The sequence below is a fragment of the Dacryopinax primogenitus genome, assembly GCF_000292625.1.
Source record: "Dacryopinax primogenitus strain DJM-731 SS1 chromosome Unknown DACRYscaffold_23, whole genome shotgun sequence".
In the NCBI taxonomy this organism is placed as follows: domain Eukaryota; kingdom Fungi; phylum Basidiomycota; class Dacrymycetes; order Dacrymycetales; family Dacrymycetaceae; genus Dacryopinax; species Dacryopinax primogenitus.
Window position 1 is genome coordinate 454,298 of NW_024467220.1, and position 18,536 is coordinate 472,833.

The 18,536-nt window shown below is 51.5% G+C and overlaps 7 protein-coding genes and 1 non-coding gene across 8 annotated transcripts; 7 read left to right on the forward strand and 1 right to left on the reverse strand.

Annotated features, from left to right (window-relative positions):
* Positions 1–1,391: 1,391 nt before the first annotated feature.
* DACRYDRAFT_84966 (electron transfer flavo protein alpha subunit) lies at positions 1,392–2,713 on the reverse strand (the record flags this gene model as incomplete). Its single annotated transcript, XM_040776710.1, has 4 exons — positions 1,392–1,619; positions 1,670–1,786; positions 1,838–2,435; positions 2,493–2,713. 4 exons carry the CDS (start codon positions 2,711–2,713, stop codon positions 1,518–1,520), a joined length of 1,038 nt encoding a protein of 345 aa, XP_040624298.1. The 3' UTR covers positions 1,392–1,517.
* A 366-nt stretch (positions 2,714–3,079) lies between these two features.
* DACRYDRAFT_25159 (TPR-like protein) lies at positions 3,080–5,159 on the forward strand. Its single transcript, XM_040774035.1, has 7 exons — positions 3,080–3,609; positions 3,661–3,896; positions 3,946–4,223; positions 4,276–4,581; positions 4,630–4,765; positions 4,811–4,962; positions 5,026–5,159. Exons 1-7 carry the CDS (start codon positions 3,095–3,097, stop codon positions 5,104–5,106), a joined length of 1,704 nt encoding a protein of 567 aa, XP_040624299.1. The 5' UTR covers positions 3,080–3,094; the 3' UTR covers positions 5,107–5,159.
* Positions 5,160–5,287: 128 nt separating this feature from the next.
* Positions 5,288–7,267, forward strand: DACRYDRAFT_119506 (uncharacterized protein). Its single transcript, XM_040770803.1, has 3 exons — positions 5,288–5,350; positions 5,412–6,053; positions 6,104–7,267. The coding sequence occupies exons 2-3, from the start codon at positions 5,713–5,715 to the stop codon at positions 7,230–7,232; spliced, it is 1,470 nt and encodes a 489-aa protein (XP_040624300.1). The 5' UTR covers positions 5,288–5,350; positions 5,412–5,712; the 3' UTR covers positions 7,233–7,267.
* Positions 7,268–7,354: 87 nt separating this feature from the next.
* DACRYDRAFT_t57 lies at positions 7,355–7,448 on the forward strand. The gene has a single exon. It is a non-coding gene; the product is annotated as a tRNA-Ser (tRNA).
* A 1,289-nt stretch (positions 7,449–8,737) lies between these two features.
* DACRYDRAFT_25161 (uncharacterized protein) lies at positions 8,738–10,292 on the forward strand. Its single transcript, XM_040774036.1, has 3 exons — positions 8,738–9,285; positions 9,335–9,490; positions 9,541–10,292. The coding sequence occupies exons 1-3, from the start codon at positions 8,785–8,787 to the stop codon at positions 10,171–10,173; spliced, it is 1,290 nt and encodes a 429-aa protein (XP_040624301.1). The 5' UTR covers positions 8,738–8,784; the 3' UTR covers positions 10,174–10,292.
* A 439-nt stretch (positions 10,293–10,731) lies between these two features.
* On the forward strand, positions 10,732–14,968 carry DACRYDRAFT_25162 (uncharacterized protein). Its single transcript, XM_040774037.1, has 8 exons — positions 10,732–11,229; positions 11,279–11,677; positions 11,726–11,919; positions 11,978–12,317; positions 12,375–13,103; positions 13,154–14,529; positions 14,580–14,624; positions 14,683–14,968. Exons 1-8 carry the CDS (start codon positions 11,012–11,014, stop codon positions 14,754–14,756), a joined length of 3,375 nt encoding a protein of 1,124 aa, XP_040624302.1. The 5' UTR covers positions 10,732–11,011; the 3' UTR covers positions 14,757–14,968.
* Positions 14,969–15,549: 581 nt separating this feature from the next.
* Positions 15,550–17,115, forward strand: DACRYDRAFT_59294 (RCC1/BLIP-II; the record flags this gene model as incomplete). Its single annotated transcript, XM_040775551.1, has 4 exons — positions 15,550–15,795; positions 15,847–16,077; positions 16,129–16,571; positions 16,623–17,115. The coding sequence occupies 4 exons, from the start codon at positions 15,550–15,552 to the stop codon at positions 17,113–17,115; spliced, it is 1,413 nt and encodes a 470-aa protein (XP_040624303.1).
* A 206-nt stretch (positions 17,116–17,321) lies between these two features.
* Positions 17,322–18,480, forward strand: DACRYDRAFT_119510 (PTPLA-domain-containing protein; the record flags this gene model as incomplete). Its single annotated transcript, XM_040770804.1, has 5 exons — positions 17,322–17,454; positions 17,508–17,926; positions 17,981–18,102; positions 18,154–18,329; positions 18,389–18,480. Exons 1-5 carry the CDS (start codon positions 17,403–17,405, stop codon positions 18,478–18,480), a joined length of 861 nt encoding a protein of 286 aa, XP_040624304.1. The 5' UTR covers positions 17,322–17,402.
* Positions 18,481–18,536: the final 56 nt, after the last annotated feature.

The following is an 18,536-nucleotide window of genomic DNA, read 5'->3' on the forward strand; positions in this document are numbered from 1 at the left end:
GGGGACTGTCTCTTCAGACTTGGTCTCTTAGGATCATCCACAGATACCTATACTGTAGATAGGTCTTAGTCATCAGGTCTACTCCACTTCCTTGTTGCCTGCTTAGACTCTTGGCACTCTTAGGTGAGCAGACTTAGTCAGCCTGTGTTGCCCTAACATAGCCTCTGCGATGACAATGTACTGGCAATGTTGATATTCAGTTCAACAGATGCTGCTTCAGTCTGCCAGATATGTCTCTGATATGGTGTATGCCTTCCACAGATGTTCACTCTGATTGAGGGATCTGAGGTGATTGCTTGGTATACTTTCCGAACAAATTGGAATGGGCAATGTCTCATGTGCATGAAATACACCCAAACCACTTTAAGCCTTTTGAAGGGTGCATTATTAACTCAGGTCTGCTGTACCATGGCTCTGTGTATTTATTTGATGAATATTGAAAATGGCATGCATGTCTCACCCAGAGGTTGCACAGAATGGGGCATGTCTCAGGTGGATTTAAATCCACAAAAAATGATTTAAGCCTTTTGAAGGGTGTATGAACTCTGAATAGAACAGCTCTGCCATACTAGGGCTTGGTGTATTTATTTCATAATGACATGCATGTCTCACCCAGAGGTTGCAGAGAAGGGGGAATTTCTCAGGTGCATTTAAATTCACAAAAATAATCCAAGCCTTTTGACGGGTATTAACTCTGAATAGAACATGGCGGAGTATTGATTTGATAAATTTTGAAAAAGCCATTCATGTTTCCTCCAAGGGTTGCTGTCTTTCAGGTGCACTCAAATCCACAGGCAAAGTGCAACTAATTTGAAGGGTGTAATTCCTCTGACTCAAACATAGCTTCTTCCAGTCATCACTGCTAGTCAGCGATATCTTCCGGCTTCCTTGCTACTATGAAGTGCCTCAGTTTGTTCCACACACTTCTTGATGTTCATATTCAAGGGTGTTCTATGATGTTCTTGTGAATGCTCTGATATATCCATATTGTGCAGCATTGAAGATAATTTGCCATGTTGTGAGCCTTTAGTCTAGCATATATTTGTCTCTGCCTCAATTGTTTGCCACAGTGTTTTATATAACAGACAGTTTGAACAATCATGGGATGTTGTTTATTACAGTGGCACCATTGAGGGGTAGTCATCTAAGCAGAGCACAGAAGATAGTAGTAATGTGAGGCCAGTTTATACAATAAGTCTGTTGTTGAGCTCAGTTATAGGTTCTGCATAGCACCAGACACAGAGCAGGACCATCATCACTTGCTTGGTCAATGCTTTGCTCGCGGGGTACTGCTGTTGTCCCAGCTTGTTCCACGGGGTTGCCGAAGTAGACTGGCAGAAGGGGGCTCAGGACCCTTGGCGGTGACCCGAGCATCTTGGAATAGTGCATCTGTCAACTTGGAGAGCTATGTACAATGTAAATATCCTAAGTTTTTAGGCGGTTTGACTTGTATAGGTGTCGCATTTTTTACAGAAGGCTGCTCATGGAACAAACAAGGTTTGCACATCTTTCCTTCACTACTTTCGCTCTGGCAACTTTGTGAGAAGCTCGGGCACCGCGTCGAAAAGATCTGCCTCCAGTCCACCATCCGCAACCTGGAAAATGGGAGCATCCGGATCCTGGTAGGGGATAGTTAGCAGCACGTCTACCGTGAGAGGGCAGGGATGACCTTATTGATCGCGACGATGAACTTGGAATCTTTCATCCCAGCGAGGTGTTGGATTGCCCCAGAGATGCCAATTGCTATGTAAAGAGATGGAGCAACAATTTTGCCTGTCTGGCCAACCTATCACAAGGTAACGTGACGATGCCACCAGTGAAGTTGTTGTTTTCATACCTGTAAACTATTGTCGGCATAGCCAGCGTCCACAGCGGCCCGGCTCGCGCCGATGGCAGCACCCAGTCTATCGGCTAACGGTGTAAGTGTTGCATCAAAATTGGCGCGGCTCTTCAGACCGCGACCGCCGGATATAACTATATCGGAGGAGCCCAATTCCGGCCGCGTGCTCTCGGTGGTCATGGTTTTCAGATGTTCCGCTTGTACTTCGGACGGCTCAGCTGGTGCAATGTCTTCTACGGCTACATCGGAAGAGCCGATGCCAGACTGTTGAAACGCAGTACTCCGCACTGTGACAATGCGGAGACCGTCGGAAGTGGGCTTGACTGTGGAAATTGCATTGCCTGCATAGATTGGCCGTGTATAGATGTCGGCACCCGATTCAACGCTGATGGACGTCACATCTGAGATAGGCTGAACGTCAAGTTGAGCTGCCAAGCGTGGCAGAAAAGATTTTGAAGTGGAAGACGTTGAGGAGAAGAGGTGAGTATATCCCCGGTCTTGGACCAACTTCTGGAAGAAAGGAACAGTGGTTTCCGGGACCGAATGCACATATAAACGAGAGCTCGATGTCAGAATCTTTGTCAGGCCATCCAATCTTGAGAAAAATACGAAGGTGACCACTTGTCTAAATTAAATCAAAGGATGTACTGACTTTCTAGCTTGGGGTAATACTGCGTCGAGCTCTGTCTGGGAGCCCATGAGAACACCAGTTATTTCACCGCCGAGAAGCTTGGCCGCTGTGAGGGCACACAGGGTTCCCCCTGTGAGCTTCCCGCTCGCATGTTCTAGGTACAGAAGGGTAGAGGGATGCGGGGGAGTCGCATAGAGCCTTGCAAGAGCGGGCCGTAAAAGGTGAGCAGACCGTGCAAACATGTTACAGTGACGGACTAAGGACATCCATCAACGGAGAAGAGTAGCTTCCAGCTGATTGCACAGCCACCCATGGGTCCCAGCATGTGAAAGTCTCGGTTATTCCCTGACAGAAGCACACCACTATTACAGCATGACCAGCGGTTGTTCCATCCTTTGCTCATCCTCTTGTATTCTCCCTTGTCGAGATCATGTCCACCATACTCTCTAGCACAGACTGTGGCCCCTCAAGCGCTCTGAGCGAACTTCAGAAACATGCCGATGTTGACAGAAGCCTGCAACTCGCGCGGCCATCTGCGACGTCTAGATCAGTGAGCATCCGGGTGTCGTTCCTGTGTGAGAAGCTCAGCAGATACATTTCAATAGAAGCTCAGCCGTATTCCGATGACTGCGCCCTCTGCCACAACCTCGTCTGCAAGGTCCGCGACTGCTCAGTTCTTCGCCAATCAGGCTGTTTTACCCCATCCATTTCTCAATTCTCCTGGAACTGCAGAGTCCCCTTTTGATGACCATCGTTCTGACTGGGCGGCTGAATTACCCCGTATGAACGAGTCTCCATTGATGATAAACACTACGGGCATGTACGCCGATATGGAAGCTGCACTGCGCCGGGCTCAAAGTGTCCCGGGGCCGTGGGCTACGGAGTTCCGAATTCCCTCCATGTCAACATCAACGGTGCGGGAGGCAAGGATCACCGAGGTCCCACAGTCTATGTGGGATCGAGAGTTCGCCAGAATAGATGTTTCGCCTGTCTCTGTTGATGTCAAGGGGAAGGGAAGGGCTTACGGCTTGGGGGATGCTGCCCTCGATGATGCATTTGCCCGCGTCACCGTGCAGTCTGATGAGAGGCCTGTCGCTAGTCCAGCCCTTGAACACGACTTTACCGCTGAGTTTGAGAGGTGGGCTTGATTTGTCTAACTTACACTGTAGCTCACAAGGAATTATCTAAGTGTCTGGACTCAAATGAATCATGAAAGGCTCCAAACCCCTGAAGGCGCGGATCTGGCATCCTGGGAGGCTGATTTACACGCTCATCAAATGGAAGAAAGCGCGGATGACTCTCTATGGGATCTTAGCGAGATGGAGCGGAAGTATCAGGAGCTTACTGCAACGACGCGAGACGATTCCGAGTTCTCTATGCGGTATGACGATGATGGCCTCCCAGATTTCGGAGAGTACGAATTCGGTGGGTGATGCAGGGGGTAGGCACAATTGTTGGTCTCACCCTTTTCTAGAACGAGAGAACCCATATTTAACGCTGCACCTCTCGGAATCTCTGCCCACACTCTTGCAGCAAGCACTTGCATCATCCGATCCGTCTGCCTTAACCCGATCTGCGTTGATTCTGGAAGCTATGCTGCAGCTAGATAAAACCCAGACTCCTCAATTTCAGCTGTGGTATACCCTGGGCCAAGTGCTTGTGCGAGATGAGAGAGATGATAAAGGTATCAAAGCCCTTGTCCGTGCTGTAAAGGACAGCGCAGGACACCAAGACGCAAATTCGGCAATTCTCGTGCGGGCATTTGTCAGCCAATGTCGCTGATACCGACTCATGTGTTCGTCAGGAGCTCGCCATAGCCTACGTCAACCAATCATATGACATGGCCTGCTTTTTCACCCTCCTGCAGTTCGCCCATTCTAGGCATTCTAACAAGGCTGACATACCTGACTTGGGAATGATTCGCGGACGAGCAATTTGGTCAGTGCGAGATGCGGTCAAGGACATCTTTATCTCTCTGGCTCGAGAACAGCATGCAGAGAATATTGTCGACCCCGACGTTCAAGTGGGACTCGGCGTGTTGCTCTACAGCGAAGCGGAATATGACAGAGCGGCCGAATGTTTCCAGGCCGCATTGTCCATTAATCCACAGGTGAATGGGCCTCCCCTCTCCGTGTTTGTGCCTGACCGCCCGCGCCAGAATGCGGTTTTGTGGAATCGGCTAGGTTCCTGTTTGTCGAATGGCAACCGTCCTGAAGAGGCGATAGGTGCATATCGACGGGCCTTGGAAATATGGCCGAACTACACCAGAGCTATAGTCAATATTGGTGTCGCATGTATGTGTCTCTACGGAACATCGGCAGTTCAGCTGAATCTGCCAGGTTTGAATATGGGCGCACACCAAGAAGCAGTAGAACATTTTCTAAGCGCCATAGCGATGCACGATGGGTCGGCTTCCACAACAGCGATACCTAGCAGTGTGAAGTCTAACGACGATATATGGAAAACGCTCCGCCGGACATTCCTCGCCATGGTGAGTTGTGTCCCTCGACCCCTTCACAATTATTGGCCAGCTCACAAGACGGATATATCAAAGGATCGCCATGATTTGGCTGAGCGGGCGCTTCCTCCAGAAAGGTCGGCTGAGGCTTTCAGAGGAGAGGGATTTGAGTTCTAGCTTATGACAGATTGTTGCTGTTGGTTTCTGAGATCCGAGCGTAATGTCATGTGATAACAGAGGTCAGGGGCGGTGCTGGGTGACAGATTTTTCCTCCGTTTGCCTCCGCCTGGCGTGAGGGCGAAACAGGATAAAAGGCGCCAAGGGCTGTCGCCTGTCCTCCCACTTCCAACCTCCTTTTGCGCTTCATGAGCGACGATCCCAGCTGTAGAAACTACGCACTCTCGGTCCTCCTTGTCGTAGGGTATGTATAATTGTTATACCACGGTCCTATAGCACATGCATTGATACGTGTTTGTTTGCAGCAAATTCGACACACTGTCCCGTGACTTCATCTCTCCGCTTGCATTCCTCCTCGTAGGGACGGACAAGCCTCCTTAGAGCGGTTTGCTTCTTACATCTGGTCTCGCCTGCAAGTGTGCCTTTGATTTATGGGCTAGACCGTCGCCTGCACCATCACCGGTGGGAACTGGATCGCTCCGCCTCGCCTAAACAAGAGAATCCACTTTGCATTCGCCTCTACCATCTTTCTCTCCGATTCGATTTGATCACGTCTCTCCCCTTCTCTTCTACGACACCAATAATTTTTATTTGCTGCGAAACGCGATGTACAATCGCAAGACTGCCGCCATGTTATTGTGGCCATCTCGCCCAACTTCTCCCGCGCCTACCGGAGGTGAAGCGATCCCGACTTCCTACGCCCCTGATCTGCAACGGGGTGTATCTCTCTCCCGTCCCCTCAACGCGTTAATGCGTCCTTCGCTCAAAGAAGCCACGGATGTTGGAAACGCAGGACTGGTTGCCGAGTCATACTGCACACTGCTCGGAATGAAGCTCAACGAGGCTGTCGCTAAAGCGTTGATGGGCGGAACGGAAGGGCCAGTGTGGGATCGCCGTCGTTCCGTGCCCTGGGGAAAAGGCAAATCACTCGGGATGCTGATTAGCGGGTATGAGTTTCGGGTGATTCTTGACCCACTATCGTACTAACCTCTTCCAGCGAATTTACGAATGGATCCAACAGCGTCGATACGTTCACCCAAAGAGCCATTCTTCGAACCGTGCAACGGCCGCTGTCAGTGCTCTTGAGTAACATTCAAGGGCTCTTGACCCCGCTCCTCGCTTCCCCTCAATTTTTACCCACTTCCCCTCTGCCGCCCTCACTGTCCGCTGCCCAGGTGCATGCCCTGGCTCTGGCGGCCTTCGCTGGCGAGCTAAGCGACGCCCTTCTAATACCGAATGTTCCTCGTTTCGTCAACGAGGGGCTGGCGCCATATAGAGCCCAACTGAGCGCTCTCGAGACACGCGCTGGCCTCCCCATTGTTGCGGCATTAAAGGGTATCCTCGTTGGATTAGCCGTAGACCTGGAGAATGCTACAGCTGGCATCAAGGAACACGGTAGCCTCGCCGCTTTGAACCAGTCCGTAGTGGGCGCCAGCAAGCTTCTGCAAAGGCTTCTTGGAGCAGAACCTACCGACAAACGACAGATTTGGGCAGCAGAATTGCTGGCAAATGTTGCATGGGAAGGAATGGTCAGCTTGGTTTATCGACCTCGCGCCACGATGAGGGCCATTTTTCCGGAGCGCAAGTCCTCCCCACCCTTGGGCATTACACACGCTGCAGAGAGAGTGGATGTCCCATCAAGGTTTGGCATCAAGCAGCTTGTCTCGCGCCCTGTCACTCCCTCTGTCCCCCAACGTCCGGTCACGCCAAGCACTTTATCCCGCGATGCGCATGCATTACAGTCTTTCGTTACGGCACTCTCGAACAGTTGCGCAGTGTTCACCAATTCGCTTGCATCCGAGCTGCGTTCAGAAGCACTGCTGAGCCTGGCACAACTGCACACTCTGTTTTCATTAGCGCCACCTTCAACCCTGGTGGATATTCCAGAATTGGAGTTACTGCCCAGTGCCATTGTTCTGACTTACCTTCTGCCCGAAGGCAAGGTTGCTTCCCTTTTGGGGATGGATGCAGGAACGTTCAGGGGTCGTTGTCTCAAAGATGAGAACAGTGCCGAACGATGTGAACAGGCGGTGGAGCAGGTCGTCCGTGATTGGGTTGCCGATAAAGATGGATGGGCAGCTGTACATCGGTGGCTCGTTGGGGATAGCTCTGCATGCAGCACTTAGAAACTCAATAGATTTCCCCTCTAGATGAATTCTTCAAAGGTTTAAGTTGATATTTGCATGTGTTTCAACGGTTGCTGCAAATTAAGTCTTAGTTGGAAGAAAAGAGGATGTCATGTCAAGTTGACACTTTGCCGGAGTGGTTAACGGGTGCCCCTGCTATTTCCTTAGCACAGGGTATGGTCTCAGACCGCGTGTGTTCGAATCGCACAGGTGTCGGGGAAGCTTTTCTTTTTTTTCACCCTTTGCTTCAGTCACATCGTTCACCACTTGTGGGGAATGTTTATATATTCATCGTTGACCATGTTCTGTTAGGTACTGTTAGGTAAGCCGTGAGTCGGACCGACTTTTTTGCTTGTTGCCTGGTAGTGCGCCGCATCTGTTCTTGCAGACACCCAACTTGCAATTAGTGGAGCTCTAGCCAGCAATGCGCTTCTAATTTTCGGCGACTCTCCAATTATACGAAATGGGGATCATCGATCACTGCTGCTAGCATTGGTGAAGAGGTAATTCCTCCGATGACAACCAGTCCTGGTTACTGGTTTCAAAAAAGAAGGGTTGCCCGATGCCGGTTTGACAATTCCCTGCACAGGAAGGGGGACTATGGAAAGAAAGTCAGAGCGGACAGCTCAATTTTTGTATTGAAATCACTGCCACCTGGGCAAGGGACCCCATGTCGCGTCGAGGATTTCGGGTGGCCAGACCCTGATTTTGGGAAAATGGTCAAAAAGTCACGTGACTAATGACATAATAGGTGGCTGTGTGCTTTCGAAACTGGCTAACTCTACCAAAATGATCTAATTCAGCTTTATTTTTTATTGAATTATTTACCAATAGTTACATTGAGGAATGTTTTTTTTTGATCTCATTAGCTTATGATACATGTAAACATAACTTCATAGTTTAATGGGTGGCCTGACATAGATTTGCGTCCTCCCACGGACGCAAAACTCGACGAAGGAAGCTAAAGTTAAGACTCGTTGGTCCTCATCGCTGGAAGGGTCTTCCATATTGCTTCCTTCGGTTGTATTGACTTCATTTCCTGTTGCATGATGAATGTAAATATAAATTTCTTTTCAAAACACTATTGTGACTCTATTCTGCCTTAATTTAGGCAGACTGCACAAAGAAGAAGCTAAACTGGAGCTTTTTTGGTAGAGTTAGCCAGTTTCGAAAGCACACAGCCACCTATTATGTCATTAGTCACGTGACTTTTTGACCATTTTCCCAAAATCAGGGTCTGGCCACCCGAAATCCTCGACGCGACATGGGGTCCCTTGCCCAGGTGGCAGTGATTTCAATACAAAAATTGAGCTGTCCGCTCTGACTTTCCATAGGGGACAGGAAAAACTCCTTCTGCTCCCGCGTGCGCTTGCTGAGCACAGAAGTAAATTAGCCTCCGTTCAACATTAGCCTCCGTTCAGGCAATCACATTCACGGCGTGCAGACCCGTCGTCCTTGACCTCTCTACATCTCATCCTCCCATCTCATCCCCATGTCGAGCACCCCCGTAGCAAGCCCTTCGACAGCGGCCAGCCATCTTCCGACTCCCGATATGCCCCCCGCTCCCTTCTGCCCTCCTGGGCATGTGATTTTGCTCCTACACTGGATCGTCAATAAGGAGAATATCAAGACGTGGTGGCACCTCAAGTTGCCCCTGGACATACTGGAACGTAACTGCAAGCCTCCCGTCCTGTTCCTCAAGTTATTTGCGGTCTACATCCCAAGTATCGCAACGTGCGACATCGTCTATCATGCGACAGGGATTGGGTGCCCGCCGGACCTCGACCTTGTGGAGGGCTCTATCTTTCGGGTCGTGGACAACCCCACGGATGGACATTCAACATGGCCTCCTGTGGCCCTCGATAGCAGCACCAACCTCCCCGACATGGACGCCATCAACCGACGTTCGTCGATGCATACCTCGGCCGAGAGCGAGGCCCGATCTAAGCCATTTGTGGATGCCATCCAGCGGCGCGACACCGAGTGCATTTTCACCGGTGTACCGGCTATGGGCTGTCAAGTCCAGCACATCGTACGTTTTCATTTTGGCGAGGTGAGTCCCCCATATGCAGTTGGTCGGCACCTGCTGACGGCTGGGCCAGAGAATCCAAGAGCTGGTTGCGCGCACGCTGCCGGAACCTCTGGACCACGACGAAGACGGCAACAATATAGCGAGCATCAACGACCCCCGCAACGGCGCCCTCGTGAACACCTTGTTTCACACGTTGTTTGACGACCATTTCCTCACCATCATGCCTGTAAGCTCAGTGACCTGCTGTGGACGCACCTTCTAATTCGACTGTTGTAGACGCCCAATCGTGTCATCACAACGGACAACATTCCATGGCGGGAACGAGATCTTTCTACTCAGTATCCCGATATGGAGTATCCCGCGGAACAGCAGTTCGCTGCGCAGTGGGTGTTACCCGGTGCTGAGCTCAACCGATACGTAATGAGCACAAGCATCCAGAACAACACCAAGGCTGCCTTTGCCCGAGTGCCACCTGGAAGCAATGTGGACCCCGTCCCGCTCCCCAGCATGCGCCTCTGCATTGTCCACCTCGTATGCGTTTACCTCGAGAAGTTCGGCTACGGCAATCCCTCAATCTCGTATCCGTACCCCGAATATCATCCACCTGAGGATGGTACCTTCGACCCATCTCCGGCATCCCAGGACGGCCCTGGCACGGGACCCGGTTACGGTGGACCGATGACGAGGTCCAGGGCAAGGCCCGGTACTGTGCTTCCGGGCCCGACCAATCCACACTATGGAGCGAACCAGTTGAGCTCGTCTGCCGAGGATGGGCCAGGCCTAGAACCCTTTTACAATATCCTACTCGCAGTCAGCGGTGCGGCTCGTAGGCATAAGGCGGAGGTGTTGGGGCGCATCTGTCACTGGCAGCAAGAGGTGGCAAGTGTCGAGGGTGTGGAAGCGGTCTAGTCTTGGAGTGACTCCACCGAAGGTGTCGAGCTCTCGAGCGATTGTACTAAAGTCTGTTGCTTTATGGAGACTATCCCCTTACTGTACAGAGAGTACCTGAAAATGTAGCCATGTACCCCCTGACACAACCTCCACCGATCTAAGGACTGGCTGTAGACAAACCACACGGTACTAGCGACTGTTGGCTGGTTGATGGTGGGACTACACTATGCCTTCTGACATCCAAACACAGTGCTCCTCACGGGTAAACTAACACGGCTTTTGCACCACAAGAAGGTATTGAAAGTCCGTATCGAGCATTAAAGAGAATGAAATGTTGTGGTTGGTCAAGGTCAAGTGATCCAAGCCTGCAAATGTGTCACGGGATATGGAGCTGTCATGGTCAGGCGAAGCAAGAATGGAATGGACCAATCGAGGGATTCGTTGGGGGCAGGGGGGGTAATGAAATGAGCAGGGGCTGTGCTGCGGCCACGTTTGAATATGCGGACACAGACCCCGCAGCAAGCCTTGACATTAGGCAACCTGACTGGAGGAGGGAACGATCTCGTCCATCTCTTCCGTCACCCAAACGATTGTTCATCTCTTGACCGTATTCTTGGAGGACCATCCAGCAAGCCTCGTCCGATTATCAACGCTCAAGCGAAGGTATTCACGGTAACAGCAGTCTGGTGGTCCTTCGTACGGCTTCCCCTCTTCTGTTGTCTTCTGAGACATCCTCCAATCCTCGTGTTCGTCAACCTCGTGGGTCACATAGCCCTCCCTCATCCGTTTCGCCAACCCGGTTGGCCACTGCGCTTCGTTATCATCCTCGACACGACCCTCTTTCAACTACTTGACAATGACCGAGTCTGCGGTCTCTCGGCCGCGCTCCCCTTCTCCTCCCACCGCCTCCTCACACTCCTCACCATCTACCTCTGATTATCCTTCCGATCCGAATATGAATGGACGAGTGTCCCAACCGTTCGCGAACTGGCATTTGAGCACATCACTTCCCGATCTCAAGCCCCCAGAGCAGAGTCTCCTCCTTGAGGACGTGTTGAAAGAGGATGCTTTCAGGTATGTTGTTGATACTGCTTGGGAAGACCTGCATTTTCATACCGCTTAGTTCGACAACGGATCATGCTACTTCCGGGCCGATTCATGTAGACTTCGGGACCCCCAGCCTCCAGTTGTACCCATTCGCGGCGACTCATGGTCAAGATACCGTCTCGCAACAGCTCGTGAGCTTCCATTCCCTTGGTTCGCAGTCACCAACCACTTTTTCACCCCTCGAGACACTGCTCAAACAAGAGCCACCCACAGAAGCGCAAATGCCCGGCCTAATTTATCCTGTTGGTCAAGAGGGTTCTCCGACTGACTACTCAACATCGTACTTCTATTCTACCTCTCATCCTCAAACACCAGCCTCTTCCAGCGAATCTCCTCAACCAGCGACCGCTACAGTAGAGAGTCAACATGACGCGAAAGCCACCGAGATCGTGTATCCGCCACCAAGCATCACTGGGTGAGTATGACCCTGGGCTCTCGGACATCGTTCTGATTTCCAATGCAGTTTGAAGATTGGCTTGCCTACCATTCCATCTTTCGGAGCTAAGTCGCGGGTTGAAACGCAGATCAAAGTCGTCTTGCAACTGGCTATGCCCGACGGGGATCCTCTTGCAGGCCGAAGGGTTGGAACATGGAAATGGATAAGACTGGAGAAGGGCGCTGCCCTCCGACGTCGCCCTCGGAACGCTGCAAAGAATAGTAAGCCTTCTTTGTGGCATCTATCGTCTTCGTATTCTAACGAGTGTTGCCGGTGCAGTGCCGGAGCCAAAGCCAGCAGAAGTACTGTATCTGGTTGCAACTGTTCACCCCGCATCCCAACCAAATTTGACGGCATTTCGATGCGTCTCCTGTCATCAACGTGAGGTCAAGCGCACTGCTCGTAAACTGGCTCTTCGTGTCCGACGTCCTCCTTCCCCGTCTCCTTCGCTCGACCACGGGAAGCCAAAACTGCGTGAGAACAGCGAGGAGGAACTAGATGATAAACGTATGGTCATTTTCAATTGCGCCGATTTGCAGGAGCTTCGTGATGGAGAGGTCAGCTTACCCACGCGTTTGGTCTGCTACTGTCGACACCACCGCGAGAAGGTCGGTTTCATGTAGGCCAACATTCTATTTTGGTTTTAGCCGCGTAGGCTAATCTGACCCGTTTTTAGTGTGGTCTTCAAACTGTTCGCCGAAGGCGGCCGCTTGGTAGCAGAGGGAACATCGCCTCCCATCATGATCACCGATGATCATAAGTCACGGAACCCAACCGATATTGAGACTCCGGCGACTCGCGTTGATATCCTTGGTCAAGTATCGGGCCCAGAGGAAGTTATTCCCAAACGCAGGAGGGTTATTGACGACGGCGCGGAAAGTCAGCAGGAGCGCCGGCCCCGCAAGAAGAATCGGTCTGCGGCTTCTACCCCACCTATGTTATCGGAGCGACCCTCTCCAAGTCAAGGGCCGTTGCCCTTGCCGTTGAGTCCTCTCAGCACCAGCGCAATAAGTGGCAACTCAGACCTGCCGAGTAACCTCCCGAGCTACCCACAGACCATTCCAGGCATCTTCCAATTTCCTCATGCCATCAGTGGTACTGTACCCGTACCACAGACCGTTATCCAGAATCGACCGAAAATCCTTCGCCTGATTCCCCCAACAGGTCCGGTGGCAGGAGGGATCGAGGTCACACTCTTGGGACAGGCCTTCAATCTGACTACGGCTCCAGTTTTCGGTAATGTTGCCGCAACGAGTTGGACACCATACGGTGAAAATGCCATAGTGTGCATTTTACCACCGAGTCCCTGTCCTGGACCTGTTCGGGTGACTCTCCAAGGCGTAGAGCCTGTACTTGGAGAAGAACCCTCTATCTTCTGCTATGAGGATCATTCCGACAAGGCACTGTGAGTTCTCTTGCCCACAATTATAGCATGCAAGACTTACTTTGACATAGGATGGAGTTAGCCCTGCAAGTCGTTGGTTTAAAGATGAATGGTCGCATCGACAACGCGAGGGATGTTGCTATGCAAATTATGGTCAGCGGCCGTTCTATGGGTCCAGGTAACCCGTCGACATCGCAGGCAGGTGGCATGCCATACGGTCAATCCATGTATGCCGCTACAAGATTCTTAGGATCTCAAGCTTCGCAGGCAGCTGGCCATGACTTCCAGTCTACCGTCATGGCATTAATGAGGCTCTTGGAGGCGCCGTTCCCCTCTAACGGTGCTAACGAAGCATACCTGTGTCGCACTGGTCCTACGGGCCTCACTTTGCTCCACCTGGCAGTGATTCTGAACTTCCATCGTCTATGTGGTCAGCTCCTGTCGCTGGGAAGTGATCCGAATGTCCGAGATGTGAACGGCTATACAGCTCTACACTTCGCCGCTCTCCATGGTCGAGTACGGTGCACAAGATTACTGGTGGACGCCGGTGCGGATGTCAACATAGTGCATGGTCTGGGTGAAAGTGCCGCAGACGTGGCGAGGGGGCACGACGAAGTGGACGTGTTGGAAATTTGTGAAGAGTATGGTTTTGATCATCCCGATAACTTTGATGGAGTGGATGCCGATGAGAGCGCGGACGACGCTCTGAGCGATGCCAGCTATGGTATGCCTAGTGGAGATGACATGGTCAGCGAAGACGACGATGTTGCCTTCTCCATCAACCCTCCATCTAGTGGCCGCAATGTGTCTTCCCCTGTTGCCAGCCCGTCATTGTCATGCAGCACTGACGATCTCGAGGAGCTTCCCCCTTTACCGGACGATTCCGATGCGGACTTGATGGAGCCTGGTGAACAGGGAACAAATGCGGCCCCACCCCCATATAGCTATTGGCCATCCACCCTTGTGGATTACTCCGCGGCTCTGCTGCAAAAAGCATTGCTGCAGCTGCATAACCCCCCATACCCCGCTTCTTGGGAGAAGATGCCTTCGGTCGTTCCCACGTTGCCGTGGGAGAAGATGGCTCAGCAGTTAAATTTATCAGCGATGCCACTCATATTCCACGTTGGGGTTCCCTCCTGGCCGCCTGCCCTCACTTGGCCCGGCACGACGCAGGCTTTTGATGGAGAGAAGACGACATCGACACTTGGGAACATCAATTCTCCTTCGGCTTGGTGGCAACGCCCAGAGGCTGGTCAGGGTCGCAAGCTTGCTGCAGGTATGCGTGGGGCGCCTCCGCTGTCAGGAGCGCTTCAAGCGCCAGCTCCGGATGTCGTTGCTCCTCCGTCAAGGGGTGCTAGAAGAATTCGTTATGACGAAGTAGATGTTACCGATGGAGAACTCAATTCTTACGCATACCAAGCGAGTATGGATGGTCGTAGGACTCACAGTAGGCCATTTAGATCTTCTTTACGAGTAGCTGATTCAAGTCTGTTATAGAAAGCGACCGGATGCTCGTTGTCTTCTGGATACCTGTTTTAATTTGTGAGTTTGCCGCACCATCGTAACTAGTCTCTCTGTTGATCTCAATTCCCTGTGTAGTTGTTCTTGCGATGGCTGCTATCCAGTCATTGCCGTACGCATACTCGGTGTTACAAGGAAGTTCCCGCGTGCTGAGATCGCGATTCGTTCCAATCTAAGGCTCAATCCTTTCAGTAGAGAACCATCGTAGATGTCTTCATGGTTTGCGTCTCGGTTGAAGGTGATTTGTAACGTTGCAAACGTTTGAATAAAGCAACGAATTTTAGACTTTGACGTAAACAATAGAGAAACCATATATGTAGCATTATTGTAAACTAGAAACACTTGTGGCTCCTCACAGAATACAAATTATGTGCCAGGACTTGCTCTGATCCCGGTGTACTTTTAACAAAAGTTCCATAATGCAGTGCGGAACCACGACGCGTGCCTCGTCATCAGGCCTCACGCGGATGCACGTGCTATATTTCACGTTGAAAGGGTTCTCTCTGTACAAACATCAACTGTCAACCCATTCGCATTCTTTCTCTTTCTCTTTCTCTTCATCTTCATATTGTCATGGCACCTCAAAAATCTACTTCGACTCTCACCGCTGAGACTAATGGTGTAAGACCTAGGAAGGCCTCCCGCTCGAAAGCCTCTAGTCAACATGTGAGCAATTGAGTCATTGAGCTGTTTCGCTTTGCTAACCTGCCGTTTGGCCCAGACGGAGATCTCAGCAGAGCAAGCACCGAACGGGCACACCCAAATCAAAAAGATGGGATCTCATTCTCAAGAACCTCAAGAAAGTCAGGAAGCGAGCACACAGCTTAAACGTGCTACAAAGCGTACTGCAGCAGCGATGGCCGATCCCAAAGAAGTTCCAGTCAAACGTTCACGCGGTCGTTTGTCTGTAGCGCGCGGCAATCACACGTCAGGGATCTCCGCGAATATGCTTAACCCTCTGCGCGGGATACCTGCGGAGTTTCGTCCTGCTCAGCACCTATTTATATTCGGGAATGGGGAAATGGCCCAACTTGGTCTGGGGGTGGATATGTTGGATGAGATTCGCCGGCCAAAGTTGCACACATGGTTCGAAGAGGCTATAGAAGAGGGAAGACTAGGCGGTGCGGGCGCCGGCATCGAGAAGGCATGTACCGGAGGGATGCACACCTTGGTCATTGACGAGATGGGACGGGTGGGTGATCTTCTGGTTATCGTTTCCACCTCACTGACGTCGTACATGGAGATATGGAGCTGGGGGGTCAACGACAATGCCTCTCTGGGACGTCTTACGGCGAATGTCCCCATCCCAGATGCTCCAGGAGAGTTTTTCCAGACAGAGGTTCTCGAAACTCAACCCATGCTCGTCCAATCCCTAGTGGATGAAGGGTTCCGTGCAGTGACGGTAGCGGCCGGAGATAGTATCAGTGTTGCACTGGACGTCGATGGTCAGTTGAGATGTTGGGGGTCGTTTAGAGTTCGTACCATGGCGACATCTTTCTGTATCACTTCCTGATCGATTGCGCAGTCTAGCGATGGCCTGCTCGGTTTTGATGGCAGGCTAGGTTCAGCTCAGCAACAATTTACACCCGCCCCAATCGAAGACTTCAGAAAAGAGAAATTTATATCTCTGGCCTGTGGAACAGACCATGTTCTAGCACTCACTACGGATGGCCGGGTTTGGGTGTGGGGTAATGGACAACAAGCACAGCTGGGTAGGAAGATCATCGAGCGCCGCAAGACTAATGCGCTCCGCCCAGAGAAACTTGCATTGAAGAAGGTCGTCGCAGTGGGAAGCGGATCGTATCACAGCTTTGCGATTGATGTCAAGGGCCGTGTATTCGCTTGGGGCCTCAATTCTATGAAGCAGACCGGAGTCGCGGCCGAGGATGGAGGGTCAGAAGATATCATAACTGCTCCAACTGAGGTCAGAGCGCTACATCCTGACCAGCTCAATGGTGAGAAAGTGATGTAAGCATCGTCTCTTCATGAATTGATCCATGCTAATCCTTGTACCTGCAGCCAAATCAGCGGGGGGGAGCATCATACGCTGTTCCTCGTGTCCGATGGCAGAGTTTATGCTTGTGGACGCTCTGATGGCTTTGAACTGGGTATTGGGCCTGTAGAGAGCCTACAGGATGTCAACGGTGACCACGTAATGAGCTCTGAGGACCAGTCGCATATGCGAGCATATGTTGCCGTGCCTACCCTCGTTGCCTTCCCTCCTGTGCCGACGCCAGAGGAAATGAACCCCGATGTTCCAGAAGGGCCACCTGCTATTCCGCCGATCAATCCCGTATCCTCTGTCCACGCTGGTACACATCACAATCTGGCCGTTTCCCGCGCGGGCTACGTCTACTCATGGGGCACCGGAAATCAGTCTCAACTCGGTTTGGGTAACGAAGAAGAGGCGGAGCGTCCCACTCGCTTGCGCTATAAGGATGGGGACAAATGGTTCATCAGGTCTGCTGGTGCGGGGGGGCAGCACTGTATCTTTTTGGCCACGCCGAAATAGCACCTCACGGACGCACGGTCGGACTGCTCTCTATTTTTTTTTCCCCACAAAAGCAACGCATGATACTCCTTGTTGTTATTATTGCAATGCGCGTTTCTCTTTTTTCCGCGACACTATCGCCCACCATGTGACATTGTCTGCATCGTTTATATTAGTTTTAATACATCTATAATCAGCCCCGAGGTGAAAAACAAGACCCTGAAAGTGGTTTGTTCGCACCACAAAAAAGGCCAGCGCGAATTTCCCAACACAGTCTTTATCACTTGATCCAACAGAGAAGAGATAGAATGGCAGGCCGAGCGAGGAGTACAGGGGCAGAAACAGCGGAGTCCCATCGTGGTGAGTCTTGTTTGCGCGCTGCCCTATTTGTCCTAACAGCTTCGAATTCACAGTTCAGTTCAGCGTCGTCCAGTATTATCTAGTTGCGTACAACGTGCTGTCTTGCCTCGCATGGGCCTGGATTCTCGGAAGATGTCTCTACCATGAGATTAGTGGCTACTGGGAGCCATTGAGCGTTGGTCTCAAGGCACAGATGATGTCTTTGCTCCGTGCCATGAATCCGACTGCTCCTTCCTTGTTTACGCCTGCGGTATTCAATTACCTCCTTCCGAAATGGCTACATCCTTTGACCAATCAAGCGTCAACGATGTATGCTGAGGTAGGATTGGAGGTGAAGATCATCCAGACATTCGCTCTGCTGGAAGTGGTGCATGCGATGCTAGGATTAGTGAAGTCATCTTTGGCGACGACAATCATGCAAGTCGCAAGTCGCTTGATCTTAGTTTGGGGTATTGCAGATCACTACGACCAGGTATGCCTTTTCTTTTGAATGGACCCAGCGAGCCTGCTGACATATTCCCTCCAGGCCAAGGAGAATCCATTGTATGCCTCTATGGTGTTCGCGTGGTCAATCACCGAAGTGATTCGCTATTCGTGGTATGCCCTCAATCTGTGCGACCTTAAGATCTCCTGGTTGACGTGGATTCGGTAAGCCTATATCATATGTGCTTGAAGCTTTATTGAAGTGGGATGTTGTAGATACACTTTCTTCTATGTTCTGTATCCTGTGGGTGCTGGGTCTGAGGCATTCGTCATGTTCTCCACTCTCCCACCCATCGTTGCCACGGCGCAGTCTCCACGCCCAATTCTTGAGATGTGGATGGAGCAACCATCGGCTTTTGTGCGCCTGTTCCTTTTCCTAGGATGGTGGCCAAGTAGGTACTCCCATAGCCTTACTCTAGGTCGTTGACGCTAACAAATGCCCTTCTTCCAGGCCTCTATGTTCTCTACAACCACATGCGCAAACAGAGAAGAAAAGTTCTCGGATCGTTCAAGGCCAAAGGCCGCAGTCTCAAAACGGAATGAGCGTGGGCTCGCCAGGATGATGGGACCGGGCGGTGGGGTGTCCGAAGGGGGGGGGG